The sequence below is a fragment of the Tachysurus fulvidraco genome, chromosome 1 (assembly GCF_022655615.1).
Source record: "Tachysurus fulvidraco isolate hzauxx_2018 chromosome 1, HZAU_PFXX_2.0, whole genome shotgun sequence".
In the NCBI taxonomy this organism is placed as follows: Eukaryota; Metazoa; Chordata; class Actinopteri; order Siluriformes; family Bagridae; genus Tachysurus; species Tachysurus fulvidraco.
The window spans coordinates 44,612,353-44,629,681 of NC_062518.1; the positions used below are offsets into that span (position 1 = coordinate 44,612,353).

The window sequence follows — 17,329 nt, forward strand, 5'->3', positions numbered from 1 at the left end:
AGATATAGCAGGAACATTAGGACTGTTTGGTACATTCTGAGAAAAAAAAATGCAATGTTGAACTCAGCAACATAAAAAGGCTTGGTCGTCCACGGAAAACAACAGTAGTAGATGAGTAAATGCAGAAAGACCCATGAACAAAGATCAACTGAAGACAGCTGCAGTTAAGGCCTGGCAAAGCATCAGAAAGGAGGAAACCCAGTTTCTAGTGATATCCATGGGCTCCAGATTTTACGCAGTCATTGCCTGCAAAGGATTTTCAACAAAATATTAAAAATTAACATTTTATTTATGATTATATTCATTTGTCCAATTACTTTTGAGCCCCCTAAAATGGGGGAACTGTGCATGAAAACGGTTGTAGTTCCTGAATATTTTGCTTGATATTTTTGTTCAACCCCTTGTATTCACGTTTTTTTCCCATGCATTTGAAAAGCAGACGTTCAGCCGAAAAAAAAAATAAAATAAAAATAAATATATATATACAGTATACACATACATACCATGTTGTATAAAGTACTAGAAAGCAATACTTGATTAAAACCATATATACTTATTTATATACAACCATATCAAGCCTTATATATATATACACACAACATGTTTCAGTTATGTCTGTACATTCTGTACTGCTTTTGATTTCTTTTTTCTTTTATTGTTTGTGTGTTGTTTGGTTCTGTCTTTAATTCTGAATCTTTGTCCACCCTTTGAATTACACTTCATTGCTCTGCTTTCAGTCCAAAACAGTGTACAGTGTATCAGACTCTGTTGTTCAGCTGTTGTCTTGTTTTTGTATAACAATCAGAGTCTACCTATATATATATATATATATATATATATATATATATATATATATATATATATATATATATATATATATATATACTTCTGCTTTACTTCTGAATGTCACTGAGTTTTAGAATGAGATTAGTGTTGGAGAAAGTGTAGCTCTCTTAGACTATAAACTTTAAAGATTGTTTACTTTTTGTGTTTCACAGCTGATATCATGACTCCTGAATGTTGTCTTTACATTCCTTTTTGTGTTGCTTGTAATCTACTGTCAGGGTTTAATCTGGGATCGGTTTAAAATGTACCCAGACAAACGGGGAATACCAAGTAGTGGACCTAGGTGTATAGAATACAGACCTCAAGCCACAGACGTGATCAAATGGACGATTTACGTCTAAACAGCGAAGTTTAATGTTGTACAACCACAGAGTGCTTTTACTAACCTCCATACATTGCTGGGTGTTTGGCTGTATATTTTTATTGAAATACTCACTTTGCATACCTTGGGTTAAATTCCACTACTGTTACTACTAAGAATTATAACAATAATAATTACAAATGATGATAAAATACACAAGTTAAAAGCTGTGGCTTTCTCTTTGTTCATGTACGTGTTCTATTGTGTGTACAGCTGGTCTTAGTCCCGCCTCCTCGCCTGTTCTCAACTGGGTCCTGGAGACGGAGGATAAATATTCGGCCTCTGGGTGGTGTATTTTATTGAGCATCTTGACTTCGAGAGAGCAACATCATGTCTGGAAGAGGTAAAGGCGGTAAGGGACTCGGCAAAGGGGGCGCAAAGCGTCATCGTAAGGTTCTTCGCGACAACATCCAGGGAATCACCAAGCCGGCTATTCGCCGTCTGGCTCGCCGTGGCGGTGTTAAGCGTATTTCTGGTCTGATCTACGAAGAGACTCGCGGTGTGCTGAAAGTCTTCTTGGAGAACGTGATCCGCGATGCTGTCACCTACACCGAGCACGCTAAGAGAAAGACCGTCACCGCTATGGATGTGGTGTACGCCCTGAAACGCCAGGGGCGCACTCTGTACGGCTTCGGCGGGTAAACGTTCAACACCGAACCACATCAATACAAAGGCTCTTTTAAGAGCCACCCAAATATCTACAAAGAGATGTTCCTTCTTCATTTCGTGTTGGGGTGGGAGAGACGCATATGACGTCAAAAGCCGTATAAAACAAAATCCGATATCTATTTGTTTAATACGTGCTCTTGTGTACAATATATAAGTTCTAATATTGTATATAATGTAAAGTTATTTGTTTTACGTACATTACTCTTTTTATTTTATATATATATATATATATATATATATATATATATATATATATATATTGTGTGTGTGTGTGTAAAGTCTGGTGGTAGAACTGGAATTTTTTTCCCCTCTTTCCTTCTGTCTTAAAGCGCAAAACTGAGTGTAAAACGGCGGGAGGGGAACAAAGTACAGCGAGGACAGTGGGGAGGAGTAAGTGTTTAGGAGGGGCGGGAGGAGGCGCTGCGCATCAGGAGCTTTGGGATTATGACCAATAACACACATTTGTTCTCATGTGCATGATTACAATGTCAGCCTATAAATAGTGCAGCCGCTAGGTGGGTGTTACTCATTCTCTTGCAGTTCACTCGAGCAGCATCATCATGCCTGAACCAGCTAAAACCGCGCCTAAGAAGGGCTCCAAGAAGGCCGTGACCAAGACGGCAGGTAAAGGCGGCAAGAAGCGCAGAAAGACCAGGAAGGAGAGTTACGCCATCTACGTGTACAAAGTGCTGAAGCAGGTGCACCCTGATACCGGGATCTCCTCTAAGGCCATGGGCATCATGAACTCGTTCGTCAACGATATTTTTGAGCGCATCGCCGGTGAGTCTTCTCGTCTTGCTCATTACAACAAGCGCTCCACCATCACCTCTAGGGAGATCCAGACTGCCGTGCGTCTGTTGCTTCCCGGAGAGTTGGCCAAGCACGCCGTGTCTGAGGGCACCAAGGCCGTCACCAAGTACACCAGCTCCAAGTAAAGCGTGTCACCGCTGTCTTTATCAACACAAAGGCTCTTTTAAGAGCCGCCCACTTTTTCATACAAGGTGCAAATCTTCTTTCTGCGTGAGTGAGCTGTATTATTCAGGAATCATACAAATAAGAGTAACTCGAAATAACCGGTATTACTGTACATTTGTTTTTTATATTTAAATCTAGGTTTTTTACTTTATGCCATATTTCTGCTGATCATGTACATTTTATCAAAAGATGTACATTTTTTCCTTCTTTTTAAAATCATTTATATTTACAGCATTTAATTAGTATTTATTTAAATGTAAAATCTCTGTATACTAATTTATAGTTTTTTTTCTTGCTAAATTCAGTCCTTCTTTCCATTGCCTGTGTCACATGTTTACAAAAAGCTATGTTTAAATTATTACCCAGCACAGTAGCACCCAGACCTCGTAGGTTTGTTGGTTTGTATAGAAATGTTTGTGTTGTAACTTCTCTATTGTTTCTCCATTTAATACCTACACATTTTATTTGATTTTATCATTTTATTGTCAGAGGGAAAGATAATAATTTAGATAATACAAATGATTTAATTAAATGAATTATTGATTTATTATGAGCTATTTCCAGTTTTCATTTTCAGTTTTTATTTAAAATTCTCTCTTCCCAGTTGTATTTAGCACATTTACAGTTTGTAATTGTTAAGCCTAATACTTTCACATCTTCGTTGGTTTAGGTGTCTATGGGTGGAACAACACCCATCCATACTGCTTCTGTTTTGTTTTGATTCAGTTTAGTGACAGATATTACTTCAAATTTCTTTAAAATCTCTCATCACCTTTAATTCAATATTGAATTAAATATCGAATTTTAATTAAAATTGCTATAATCATCAGTATAAGCTGTAACCTTAACCACTCTTCCTGCTGTTGTTTTTACACCTTGTATTCTTTCATAGTGTTTGATTGTGTAAGATTGGTAGCAGTACAATTATTATTAGCAGAAGTAGTAAATAAAAAAATATAAAAAACCTAATAAATTACTAGTACTACTACTAATAATAATTACAAATTATATTTCGATTGTGTGAGTAACCTGCGTTTCCCACATGCTGGAAGTCAACATCCATCCACAATACTATTGTTTGTGTATTATTTAGCACAATATATGTGTTCGTCTTATCATTTGGTAACAACGAGAGCAACATTTAAAAACACTTCTTACATTATGTATCCTTATTTAGAATAGCAGTTGTGTGAGGAGTTAAAAGATGTCACATGCAGGATCACACACATCTAAAACATCTAATTAAGTGAGTAAAGTTTATTTATATAGCACCTTTCACAATTCTGAAACTCAATCCTGAAATATTGTCCTGTAAATATTTCTCTAATTTCTAATAAATAACAATTTCTGATCAACCGATATCACTTGCATGCTTAAAATAACACCGGCTTAAGCCCCGCACATTTCAATACAAGCCTACTTCCGGGTTAGGCCCCACCCACTCCGAGTACAGATACAGATAATGCTATACTCGCTCATCCCTTATATAAAGATAAATAACAAACTCTGAGCTCACAGACAAAGATATGAAAAAGCGCTCATTTTTCAGAGATAATGTGGTGGCTCTTAAAAGAGCCTTTGTGTACATTAGACAGTTTTGAGGTTTAAGCGCGCTCCCCGCGAATACGGCGGGCCAGCTGAATGTCCTTAGGCATGATGGTCACTCGCTTGGCGTGAATGGCGCACAGGTTGGTGTCCTCGAACAGACCGACCAGGTATGCCTCGCTAGCCTCCTGCAAGGCCATGACGGCCGAGCTCTGGAAACGCAAGTCGGTCTTGAAATCCTGAGCGATTTCTCTGACCAGGCGCTGGAAGGGCAGCTTGCGGATAAGCAGCTCAGTAGACTTCTGATAACGGCGGATCTCCCTCAGAGCCACGGTGCCGGGCCTGTAACGGTGAGGCTTCTTCACGCCGCCGGTAGCCGGGGCGCTCTTGCGTGCAGCCTTAGTGGCGAGCTGCTTCCTGGGCGCTTTGCCACCAGTGGACTTACGGGCGGTCTGCTTGGTTCTTGCCATAGCGTCGAGCTGTGAACTTCACGGAGGAAAAAAACACAATAAACGGCGCTAGCGAACGCTGTCTTTTTAAGCCCTAACGCCGCCCTGCTCTCATTGGGCGTATTGAAAGCACACGTCTGCCATTGGATAGAACGCGTTACGTCACCTGATGACTATTGGATCGTTCTCTGTCACGGACACAGTTCGAAACCCAAACCGTCCATCCCTGTTTTGTTGGCGCTCTCAGTAGCACAGCGCTTTTGTTCTCGGTCAGCAACCTACTGCCTCTTTCGGTCATTTAGACAAGATTCAAGATTTTTATTTGTCACATACACAATTATATAGAGCATATAACCATCAGTGAAATGTGAGTCAGGTCCGCTAAATGGATAGTGCAATTATTAAAAATACAACACGGATGAAAATATACATAAATATAACTATGAAATAATGAAATAAAAGTAAACATTAAAAATAATATAATGTATACTGTAGAATTAAATATAGAATGGAAAATAATGTGCATGAAAGTAAACCGAAGTCTTAAATATTAAGATACACAAGGATGTACAATGTGAGGTAGTGAATGATGAATATCTTACTGATAAAGTGAATATTAAGTGAAGGCATGATGTTAAGAGGCTGGTTTTGAGTTTAGGAGCCTGATTGTCTCTCGCTTTTTGCTATCAGGCTACGGAAGCGCTTACCAGATGACAGCAAGGTGAAAATATGATTACTGGAGTCCTTGATTTTAACAGCTCTGTATTTGCAGCGTTTGTGTTAGAGGTCCTGTAGAGAGCAGGTTTCATTATTATTGTTATTATTGATGGTTATCCATCTCGTTACGGTTATCCCGCTCATCTTGTAGTTCAGATACGTTCTAAGAACAACACCGAAATAATAGCGATGTTCTTTTTGCACTCTCTTATATAACCAATACGTCAACTCTCTTATTGGCTTAGATCATTGTGACGGAAGAACCAATCCGAAACACGCCGTCAAATTCCAGCGTTAGTCCATCATTCTACTCTACGCCACACGCCACTCCCACTCCCGAGAACCTTTCTGTGTGTGTGTGTGTGTGTGTGTGTGTGTGTGTGTGTGTGTGTGTGTGTGTGTGTGTGTGTGTGTGTGTGTGTGTGTGTGTGTGTGTGTGTGTGTGTGTGTGTGTGTGTGTGTGTGGTGTGTGTGTGTGTGTGTGTGTGTGTGTGTGTGTGTGAGAGAGAGAGAGAGAGAGAGAGAGAGAGAGAGAGAGATTGAAATAAAATTAAAAAAAAGTGCATCATTATACTAAATGCATCATTGTAGAGAGAAAATATTTTGTCAACTGATTTATAATCAGTAGCTTGATTATTCCCTGATTTTATATCTAAAGCATACAATTGTATAGAAAAGAGTAAAGACAAATCCACAGGAATTTAAACTGTAAACTGTCCAATACTCCCTAGTTGTTTATACGTTTACGTGAACGTGAACATACATGTCTGTAGCTGCTAAACACTCGATACAGAATCCACTAAAGTCATCATTTTATCAAGTTTATCATGTTTATCAGAATAGGAAACATCCCTTTAAGGGAAAATATGGGTGGCTCTGAAAAAAGAGCCGTTTGAGGAGTAAAAAACATAAGAAACACATTTTCTTCTTCTTGGGAGCCTTTTTGGCCTTCACTGCTTTGGGCTTTGAGGTCTTCTTGGGGCTTTTGGTGGCTTTCTTGGCAGCAGCGACGGGCTTCTTGGCTGCGGGTTTCTTGGCCGCTACTTTCTTGGGCTTCTTAGCTGCGGCGAGCGTTTTGGCGGCCGCCTTTGTTGCTTTGGGCGTGGCTTTCTTTGCGGGTTTCTTAACTTCGGTCTGCTTCTTGTTCAGCTTGAAAGATCCAGACACTCCAGTCCCTTTGGTCTGCACCAGAGTGCCCTTAGTAACGAGGCCCTTGACGGCGAGCTTGGCGCGAGAGTTGTTCTCCACGTCATATCTGCCGGCAGCCAAAGCTTTCTTCAGGGCGGCAAGAGACACGCCGCTCCTCTCTTTGGACGAGGAAACCGCCTTGACGATGAGCTCGCCGACGCTAAGGGCCGGTTTACTTGATTCTCGAAGCTGCCTTCTTCTTGGGCGCTTTGGCCGGCGCGGCGGGAGAGGGAGCGACTTCAGCTCTCTCTCTCTCTCTCTCTCTCTCTCTCTCTCTCTCTCTCTCTCTCTCTCTCTCTCTCTCTCTCTCTCTCTCTCTCTCTCTCTCTCTCTCTCTCTTTCTCTCTCTCTGTTGTTGTTGTTTTTTATGATTAAATATTACCTCTGTTTGAGTAACCAATTACATGAAAGTAGTTAAAAATAATTTGCAACAGTAAAGAAAAAAGAATAAACTTTTCACTTGCAGTATGACAAATTCCTTATGAATCTCCAAATTTAATTGAAATTCTTACCATTTCAAATATTCACCTTCGAATATTCACATAAAAAACTCACTAGATCTCAGCTCAGAACGAGCTCTTATATGAAATGTCACTTCAAATGTTTACTCACAGTTTATGTTAAAGTCTGTAATCCACCTGAATTGACAGTTCACTGTTTATCAGTTCAGACATGTAAAATATTGGACAAAAGAGAAAAACACCAGTGGGCAGAGAGATGACTCTGATGTAGAGCTGAGTCCTGGTGCAATCCACTGTACTTTTAGTTCGTTTAGCGTTGGGGATGCAGCTAGTTTTTCTTTCCTCTCAATTTGTTTAGCTCAAAAAATTTTCAATAATAATAATAATAATAATAATAATAATAATAATAATAATAATAATAATAATAATAATAATAATAGTGACTTTACATCTCAGAACTCTGTTTTTTTTCTTACGACACACATCCACTAGATGGAGACATCTGACCGCAGTATGTGAACCACACAATGTGCTCCATCTGTTACTACACTTATACACCTACTGTAAGAACAATTTATAGTGAGCTGAATTTACCTCAACTGCATGTTTTTAGACAGGGGGTAGAAACAGAGCCGGATTAACGCAAAGGCAAACTAGGCACGTGCCTAGGGCCCGATTGGCGGGATGGGGCCCAGACAGAGGGACCAAATATATATATATATGTGTGTGTGTGTGTGTGTGTGTGTGTGTGTGTGTGTGTGTGTGTGTGTGTGTGTGTGTGTGTGTGTGTGTGTGTGTAAATTATAATAAAAATAAAAATAAAATGTACAAATGTCCTATCTACAATTTATTTCATTATTTATTAATTAAATAAAAATAGTGACGATGTTTATTTAAACCATAGACTGTATTTATATAGAGGCGCCAGCCACTTAAGTCCGAGGAGACGTACGCTGCGCGGCGGTCAGACGTCAGAGCGGGACAACAAATATAGCAGGCAGGTGTGTTTTGAGTAGTAGGCTGAGTTTGAAGATGCTTTCGGGTGCGGCAAAACGTAAAAAGAAAAAAATGAAGAAGAACAAAAGAAGAGACAGCGGGGGGCTTTGCAAAAGTTTCTGTCGGGCAGCCGTCTGACAGCTGTGAACGCGGTGGAAGATGCGGCGGGAAATGCGGCGGAAGACGCGGTGGAAGATACAAGTTTTTAATAGTCTGGATACCTTTAGTTTTCCATAGTTTAAATCCTCCATCCTTATATTTATTATTATTTATTGTTAGACAGTTTATAAATGGTCTTGATGAATGTGAAGGGGTCATGTTTGCCTTCTTGTTCTTAATTACAACATTTATAAATGTTGTAAGCTATTGCATTTTGCAGAAAATCTTAATTAAATGTGTTGATTAAATGTAAACAGAGCAAATAAACGTATTTGCTCTGTTTACATAGTTTACTGACACCTATTAGTTATTTGCTGATACTACTGCCTTAACAATGACACTCCCAATGGATGAGGATAATTTAATAGCATTTAATAGAGCCGTGTAATGACGTATAAATAATGAATATCAAAAAATAGTCTGATAGACTGTTTAATATACAACATAACCAATTTGTAACTAAAGACTGGGCTATTAAAATGTGAATTTACCTTTATTAGTAACTTTGGTAAGTTTCAGATTTCAGTTCATAAATAACATCGATGGAGGGGGGCCCAAAAAATGCAGCCTGCCTAGTGTAGTCCATTTATTTAATCCGGCTCTGGGTAGAAAGTGCAGAAGCCCTTACACAAAGAGAATGTATTATTTAATATTGTATAATATTTTCCAGTATATTTCCATATATGTTTGTTTTGTAATATATTTGTTGTTGTTTATTTTGTTTCAGAATGGAAGACCTTATTTGTTTTCTGAGAGAGAGAGAGATATCCTGGTGTCCACTGTACAGATAATGCAGGAGGACAAGGTATTGAAACAAACTAAATGACTTATTTACGTTAAAAGGACATAATGACAATTGTTTACGGGAAATGGCTAATTAAACTCACATACCATAAAGGCAGAGAGAGTCCTGAAAAATTGTTAGCCAAAGAGAGTGACAGACATCGTAACCCAAAGACTTCCAAGAATTTTGTGAAAATATGTTATTTGGGTGAACTAACATATTTTTGAATATTTTATTTATTTATTTATTTATTTATTTATTTATTTATTTATTTATTTATTTATTTATTTATTTATTTATTTGCTTGCTTGCTATTAATAAAGATTTTGAAGATTACAACGTGAAAATGTCACCCATTTTGTAGAATGACAGATGAATGTTGTGGAAGATGAAACCTGGAAGTATGTAAGAAAGACAGTTAATTATTCAATTCAGTTCAATTCAAGTTTATTTGTATAGCACTTTTTACAATAGACATTTTCTCAAAGCAGCTTTACAGAACATAAACATAGAGCAGAAGGTAAACATAACGAATAATAAAAGAAATAATTAATAATAAAAGAAAAAGAATTAACAAAATAAAAATTCAAGATGATTATTAGATATATATAGTTCACAATGTGTATGTATTTATCCCCCTATGAGCAAGTCTGAAGGTGACACAGGCAGCAGTGGCAAGGAAAAACTACCTTAAATTGGTAAAGGAAGAAACCTTGAGACGAACTGGACTCAAGGGGGAACCCATCCTCATAAGGGTGACACTGGGGGTGTGATTGTAATATACAGTCAAACAATTGTTGTATTGGTGTAAGGATCATGGACTTCAGATCTCCTTAGTATTACAGAGTCTAACTGGAGATGTCTCAGGATTCTTAGAGCCAGCCTCGGCTCAGTGGACGTCCAAAAGGCTTCGTACCACAGAGGACATTGGGAGCTGGTACAATGTCTGGATGCCTCGGGATGGGTACAAAGAGAGCAGCAGTGGAGAGGGATTAACATATCTGCTATTCATAAAAATGTGCAGGTCTGATGTACTGGTGCATGATATTATAGGATGTATTATGTGTACGCCTGACTAAAGAGATGAGTTTTTAATCTACATTTAAACTGGGAAAGTGTGTCTGAGCCCCGAACATTACTGGAAGACTATTCCAAAGTTTGGGAGCTTAATACGAAAATGCTCTACCATCTTTAGTAGACTTAGGACTTCTGGTAGTTCCCAGAATATATAAGTTTTGTGATCTCAGAGGGCATGAAGGATTGTAACGTGTTAGAAGACTAGTTAGATACATGGGATCTAAACCATTAACCCCTTTATGCTTCGCCCCCCCTTTTGCAGGTTTTTTGCCTACATGACCTACCCAATAAAAAGTGGTACAGCTCCCACATACTTTGACACACAGGGGTGAGCCTGGTCTCATTGGAAAGAAGAGATTCTCTAGTTTCAGATTGATTCTAGGCCTTACTGGCAAAAAGTTACAGGGGTTTGAATGCAGGTTTTCATTTCCGCCTGGGTTGTTTACCTGATAAACTGATTAATCTTATTTTTCTGGAACATGTTAGGGACAAAATAACAACTGAGAGTCATAGCCACATGTCTTGGCTTTCACTAAAAAAAATTTTCAAGCCAAAAGACCCCAAAATGGCCTCAATAAAAATATTTTTCTACGGCCCTGGTCGTCTGGTGCAGCGTTTTTGTGTACTTGTTTACTATATAACTTTGAAATAAAAGGCTGCAGGCTCAGTCTGAAAGGCCATAAATAAGCCTAGACTCTCTCTCTATCACTCTGGGGTGAAAACAGGCCTGTAACTTGACACCCTGAGCTGTGAGAGGGACAAAAGGTCAGGGATTACGCAAGAATTCTTCTGCGCATCCAGTTCACGCAGACACAGTCAAAGAATGTAAGGCATGTCATATACCGTTGGAATCGTCTGCTTATTGGCTAAAACGGCTGTATAGGTCCCGGCCCATTTCATTGCTATTGGAAGGAGTAATTGTCAGTCAAAGGCGGGTTCCCAAAAATTAGGTCATGCCACCATTGGCTTCCCAGCCGTCTATCTCTGCCATACAAGCACCGATTGGCTCAAATGAGGGCTTATTTGATTCGTTAGGACCTGGGCTATAAATATGACGTAGACTTTGAATATAATTTTTGAATATCCCAATTAGGAGTTAGAGCGGCAAAACGAGATGATGGCGCACTTCTGTTTCCAGTTTTCAGAACACTAACGGAATATTTGCGGCGCGACCAGAGCGTTTTGGATTAACAGGCTTACAGATGACCCACTGCCGATTCTCTTTTAATGATATCCTCATCTTTCTTTCAACACATAAACATGAAAGTGTCATGACCATCCGTTTTATTTGATTTTCCTGATTACTGCAGTCCACGAATTCTCCTTCATTGCACTCCAAACCACTTCCCAGGTTAAAATGTTCTTTGAATGCAATGATCAAATTTAAATATGTATCTTATGTATACAAATGCCAGGTATACTGAATATTTTAAATGTTTAAATAATTATTTTTTTTAAATAATATATAATCTAAAGTGTGAACCTACCTGTGAAAACCAAGCTAAGGTAATTTTTTGGCCATTTAGGTTATTTTAGGGCTCTGTAAACAATAGATTTTTTTTCGACACTAAAGAGTTATAAATGTATGAAATTTTGTATTTAAATTTGTATTTAAATTTTAAATCTTGTCAGAAATTGAGCTACAAAACACATACGATGTTCCTGAAATGTTGGTGATGACACAAAAATATCTGCTCTGAATTAAGAAGTCACAATATCTGCCTTGCCTTCACTGACCCTTTTGTTGTTACTGTGTTTTAATATTATGGTCTGTTTACATTTTCAAATGACAGGAAATAGGTTCCTGAAACGAATGATATAAGAATCTTCAGGTGTTTCTGTGTCTAAAATTAAATATAAAGTGTAGTGTCTATAAAATCACTAATTTCAGTATTTTCATGTTATAAATAAAAAGTTTGAGTATTGTATATTGATAGTTTAGTTTTTATTCTATCATTTACAGCAATAATCACTAATTGCATATGTCATTTTATGGTCATGAATTCTTTGAAGCTCTAAATTTGATCATGTGACTTTAGCCAGGGTTTCACAGGCGGGGTCACAAATGATTCTCTGACATTATACTAAATGTGTTACCTGAATAAAATGCTGGAAGCAAAACTGAATGAGACATTTGTCAATATAGCTGTCAACAAAGTGTCCATCCTCTTTAATTTGTTCAAAATTATCCATCCAAAGCCGTATGCACTGGCTTCTCAGTGTGGACCACCATCATTCTATTCTTTGGTTTCTACAGTGCTTGGACCAAGTGAGGAATATTCTGCATTTGCAGCTTCTCTGAGAAATGTTTCCATGCCTGCTATATGAGGATTTTCAGTTCCATGGTCAATTCAAATTTTTCGTGGGCATACATTATTTTCAGCAACAGCAATAACCAAATATCCTGCAATTAATTGTGGGTCATTGTTAGTTTAAGCCTAGAGCCAAATTATTTTACTGGAAAATACACCCATGCATCCATTTATATATTGTGTAAGGGTTTAATTTGCCATACCCATCAATATGCCAAACATATTTTGGCCCACAACTGTTAACAAACTATCAAACTAGATGACCTACTGAACAAAGATTTACATTTACGGCATTTAGCAGACACCCTTATCCAGAGTGACTTACAACTAATCAACTGAGGGATAAGGGCCTTGCTCAGGGGCCCAGCAGTGGTAGCTTGGTGGACCTGGGGTAAATGTAATTCTTTGTTCAGTAGGTCATCTAGTTTCATGCATACATAACAGTCGTGGGCCAAATTATGTAAAGTTAATCAAGATATACACACACACACACACACACACACACACACTTTCGTTTTGTTGGTCTTTGTATTTTGCATCAAATTTCTCTTCTGTAAATATTGTAATTGGCTGTTTGCATAAAAAAAAAAAAAAAAAATCGGAAGCCTCATTTCACATCCACTAGATGGGGACATCTGACTGCAGTATGTGAACTACACAATGTGCTGCATCTGTTACTGTGCTCTTTCAGTAAACTTTCATCCTCAAAATTAGTGTGAAGAACATTTCATGTCAACAAGGTATGATATTACTGTTCAATATTTAATACTTTACATGGATGTAGTCAGATTTACTTTTAATGTTATCAGCATAAGTAAAGCTGATATAGACCAACTTCTTCACAGAATGTTTATCTAACACAGATGGATCTCTAAACTGCCCCAATAGTATAAAACCATTCTAATAATCAGTTAACAATGTTAAAATTAATGCATCTTATGTTATACTTTGATGTTTTGTCATCAAACTGATGTAAAATGTACACAGTAAAATTATTCACCATAGTAGTCAGATAACTGCAACATTACCAAATAATTTCAGTCCATCCATTCATCATCCATCCATTTTCCAAAACATCTTATCTTCTGCAAAGTCACAAGGGATTAGGAGCCTATACCAGCATCTTGGACTACAGGCAGGGTACACACTGTACAACCAGAGCACTCATGTCCTGTTAAAATCCTGTTTAAAACTTTCATTCGAACATCTGCACGTGCTGGGAAACATGACATGTAGATGACATGTTATTCCTCTAATTTAAATACATTTATCTTGAGTTTTTGTATTATATTAATCTTTATATTATTCTTTAAATTAACTTTTTATTTTGTTTTTGTTCTGTAAAGCTGCTTTGAGACAATGTTAAAAACATATGAATTGAATTTTAATTTTTGTAACGTAAATGCAGTTATTATATTATGATCATTGGAGTCTCTCTTCCCTCTATCATGGACACTTACACCACACGCTGAATCCGCAAAGCCAACAGCATTGTGGATAACCCCACACAGCCCTCACACACACTCTTCACCCTATTGCCGTCTGAAAAAAGGTACAGAAGCAATCGGGCCCTCACGACCAGACTGAGTAACAGTTTCTTTCCACAAATTATCAGGCTCCTTAATAACTGAACAGTACTAAGCACAACACACACACACACACCAACTGTATGGACTGCACAGATTTACACTAAATACACACAGTTCCAATATATATCCATCAGCCTGTTTACATGCTGTTTTTTGCACACTTTTTGCTATTTGCACATTCTGTCGGACATTTCAGTTGATTGCTGTTTTGCACAACCCTGTACAATATCTAAGGTAGCTGCTGCTATAACAGTGGGTTCATTCCAATATTTCTGCACACAGAATATTGTTTGAACATACAGTATTTACACTGGTCAGCGCTGTTTCTGTTTATTGTCTTTTGTGTATTGTCTTCTTTGTATTGCCCTGTATTTCTGTTTGCACTGTATTTTGTCCTGCACTGTCTTGTTTGTCTTGTCATGCACATCTCCTTCTTCTCTTCTTGGAGGATTCTGTGAGCCTCTTTCTCTCACCTCCTAAAACACACACATGGGGCAAGATAGGTTTAAACCTGAGGGCAATTGGCACAAAAAGGAGACACAGTGTATTATTTGTTTGTGTGTGTGTGTGTGTGTGTGTGTGTGTGTGTGTGTGTGTGTGTGTGTGTGTGTGTGTGTGTGTGTGTGTGTGTGTGTGTCATGTACAGTATAAACCTGTGATTTTTTTTTTTTTTTTTTTAGCATTCAACTTTAGCACATAAACCATATCCTCAGCACACAAGCATGCTGAATAAACTAAAAGGTTCCATTGTTTTTGGCTAGTCTATTGTGAACTGAGGATCATCCATGCAGAGATTCCAGCAGTAATTAGCAAGCATGGACAGATTTCCATTTCCCTTGGTATCTTTTTAATTTGAATCACTATGTTCTGCCGAAACATTAATGCAGCCCAGCTAGTTTTATATTAAGTATCATGTCTTTTTATTTTCATGTAATGTGGCATTTATGATTGTTTGTGGTTCATATAATATCATAACTGTGTCTGTGTATACTGATAAAATAATTGTGCGCGTCCCCTTTAAGAGTTACTGCATGCATAAGGTTTGTTAGTAATGCACTGGCTCAAAACGTGGCTTTGCCTAGATTTTTGGTCATTATATTGTGATTGGCCCTTTTCCCACTTATTCCCACTTCTGCAGGTTATACTGAGTATTATGATTGGATAAATGGGTGGAGTTTAGAACTGCAGTGTGTTTTTTTTTTCTTTTTTTGTGTGTCTCTCTTCAGGTTTTAAGGCTAATATAGTGTAACACTGACAAAGTGTGTTAAAGCGTCTGTATTTGTTATTGCTACTTATTTGTGTATATAAACTGTACAAGAGTAAAGTTTACGAGTTGTTTCTTCTGAGTGCTGCACAGAGCAGCCGAAGCTACGCTAATTCTCATGACTATCTGACTGCTTTCCTACAGTCCAACATTGCGTTTAGTTTAGTTAACGATGTGACTGGGAGGAATTCATGGACCAGTTGGGACTTACCTCGCACGTTGCTATGGAGTATCGTTGCTATGGTGATAAAGGATCGCGCTGCTGTTCGGTAGATGAGGGACTACAGAAAGATGTACAGCTTCAGAGGGGGGAATTTCGTGTTCCAGCCGCCTGGGAATCCGTTCAGGTGATCTGTTTATTGTTTTATTTCAGCTCGTAAGGGTGAAGAGACCATTTTCTGTTTTAAAGGCCACCACGATTTAAACCCTATGTCGAGTCACTTTGTGCTGTTATACACATACAACATCAAATATACTGAATATAGGCTTTAATGTGAATTTAATATTATATTTATTTCACATTAAAGCCTATATCTAGTATAACACATGGAAAACTCATTCAGTAAAGAAGGAAAATCTCTTTCTGGATCTTTGGGTAGCTCTTAAAAGAGCTGTTGTTTAACGTCGTTTGGTGAAGGGTGTTAGTTAACACGCAGCCCTGAGGCAGATCACCAGTAGGACGGCTGTTCTGCTTTAGCATCAGTGGGCTCATGCAAAATAGTCTGTTTTAGCTTTAGAGTATGTAAACAGCCTAGGAATCTTGTTTCGCAAAGGTCATATTTATCATCGCACCCTTCAAACAAAAGTTGTGGGGCCAGACCTCCTGTCATCCTGACTTTCACTAATGTGCTTTCTTCGTTAAGCTTAAAAGAGCTGTTGTGTTTATTTCGTTCAGTGTTGAATGTTTATCTGACAAATACGTACAGAGGGCTATGGCCAGTGTTATGGCCAGTTTTGTGGTCGGGGTCAAAGGTCCTGAGGCTGCACGATGATCGACCCCGCCTCGATGTTGTACTGTAGTCCGTCAGGTTGTGACCGTCACCCAGTACGGTGTCGCCCATGATCAGCCACTGGTGCTCCGGGGGAATCCCAGTGAGGTCCTGGATCCTCTCTTTGACCCTCAGCATGGTGTCTCCCTCTTCGACAGCGAGGTAGAAATAGATTTCTGTGAGGGTTTTCACCCTGATCAAAAACATTTCCACCATTGTAATCTATATGGGAAAATAATAATAATTAGTATTAGACACTACAGTAATATACTACAAGTAATATAATAATTTATTTTATAATATTAAGACACTACAAATAATATAAATATAATTTCTTCTGAGGAAAAAAAAAATTACATTCTGCTGCCGTAATTGAATTTGAAATGCGCACCTGGTATATGTGACCTACTTTTATATTGTTGAACTCGAGTACACAGTTTTACTATTTACACGTGTGGAAAACAAACAAACGTTGCACAATACACTTTTACCACTTCAGCATCCGCTGCTTTATTAACTCACATGGCAGAAGAACATGCCTGGACTTCGTACAACGTGAAACACGTAACGACGTGATGACGTAGCAGCACGATGTCATCACGCATAACTGTGATAAAATGATAAGAGTGATTGCACTCTTATCATTTTATCACAGTTATGCGTGATGTACTTGAACACCCCCATTCACTCTTAGCTCATTGTGTTATCAGAAAAATAATACTCAAAACAACAAGTCTTCACTTTAACATAAATAAACATACACTTTTCACATTTTTAAGTGCCAAACGTATCTCGAACAAATGTCTTTAGTTTTTGCTTTGTCGTCATGTCAGCAACCATTTTCTCTGTGGGACAATACTCCAAAATTACCAGAATTTACAGTTTCCCTTATAAAATGATGTCAATGTGTTTGCACCTCTGCCTACAGATTGGGTTTCTGGCTAGTGC

The 17,329-nt window shown here is 38.1% G+C and overlaps 3 protein-coding genes and 1 pseudogene across 3 annotated transcripts; 2 read left to right on the forward strand and 2 right to left on the reverse strand.

The window, feature by feature from the left end:
• Positions 1-1,508: 1,508 nt before the first annotated feature.
• On the forward strand, positions 1,509-1,898 carry LOC113662296 (histone H4). The gene has a single exon (XM_027177031.2). It carries the CDS (start codon positions 1,538-1,540, stop codon positions 1,847-1,849), a length of 312 nt encoding a protein of 103 aa, XP_027032832.1. The 5' UTR covers positions 1,509-1,537; the 3' UTR covers positions 1,850-1,898.
• A 490-nt stretch (positions 1,899-2,388) lies between these two features.
• On the forward strand, positions 2,389-2,860 carry LOC113662287 (histone H2B). Its single transcript, XM_027177021.2, has one exon. The coding sequence runs from the start codon at positions 2,437-2,439 to the stop codon at positions 2,809-2,811; it is 375 nt and encodes a 124-aa protein (XP_027032822.1). The 5' UTR covers positions 2,389-2,436; the 3' UTR covers positions 2,812-2,860.
• Positions 2,861-4,408: 1,548 nt separating this feature from the next.
• On the reverse strand, positions 4,409-4,987 carry LOC113662270 (histone H3). The gene has a single exon (XM_027177008.2). It carries the CDS (start codon positions 4,864-4,866, stop codon positions 4,456-4,458), a length of 411 nt encoding a protein of 136 aa, XP_027032809.1. The 5' UTR covers positions 4,867-4,987; the 3' UTR covers positions 4,409-4,455.
• A 1,429-nt stretch (positions 4,988-6,416) lies between these two features.
• On the reverse strand, positions 6,417-16,597 carry LOC113662316 (annotated as a pseudogene).
• Positions 16,598-17,329: the final 732 nt, after the last annotated feature.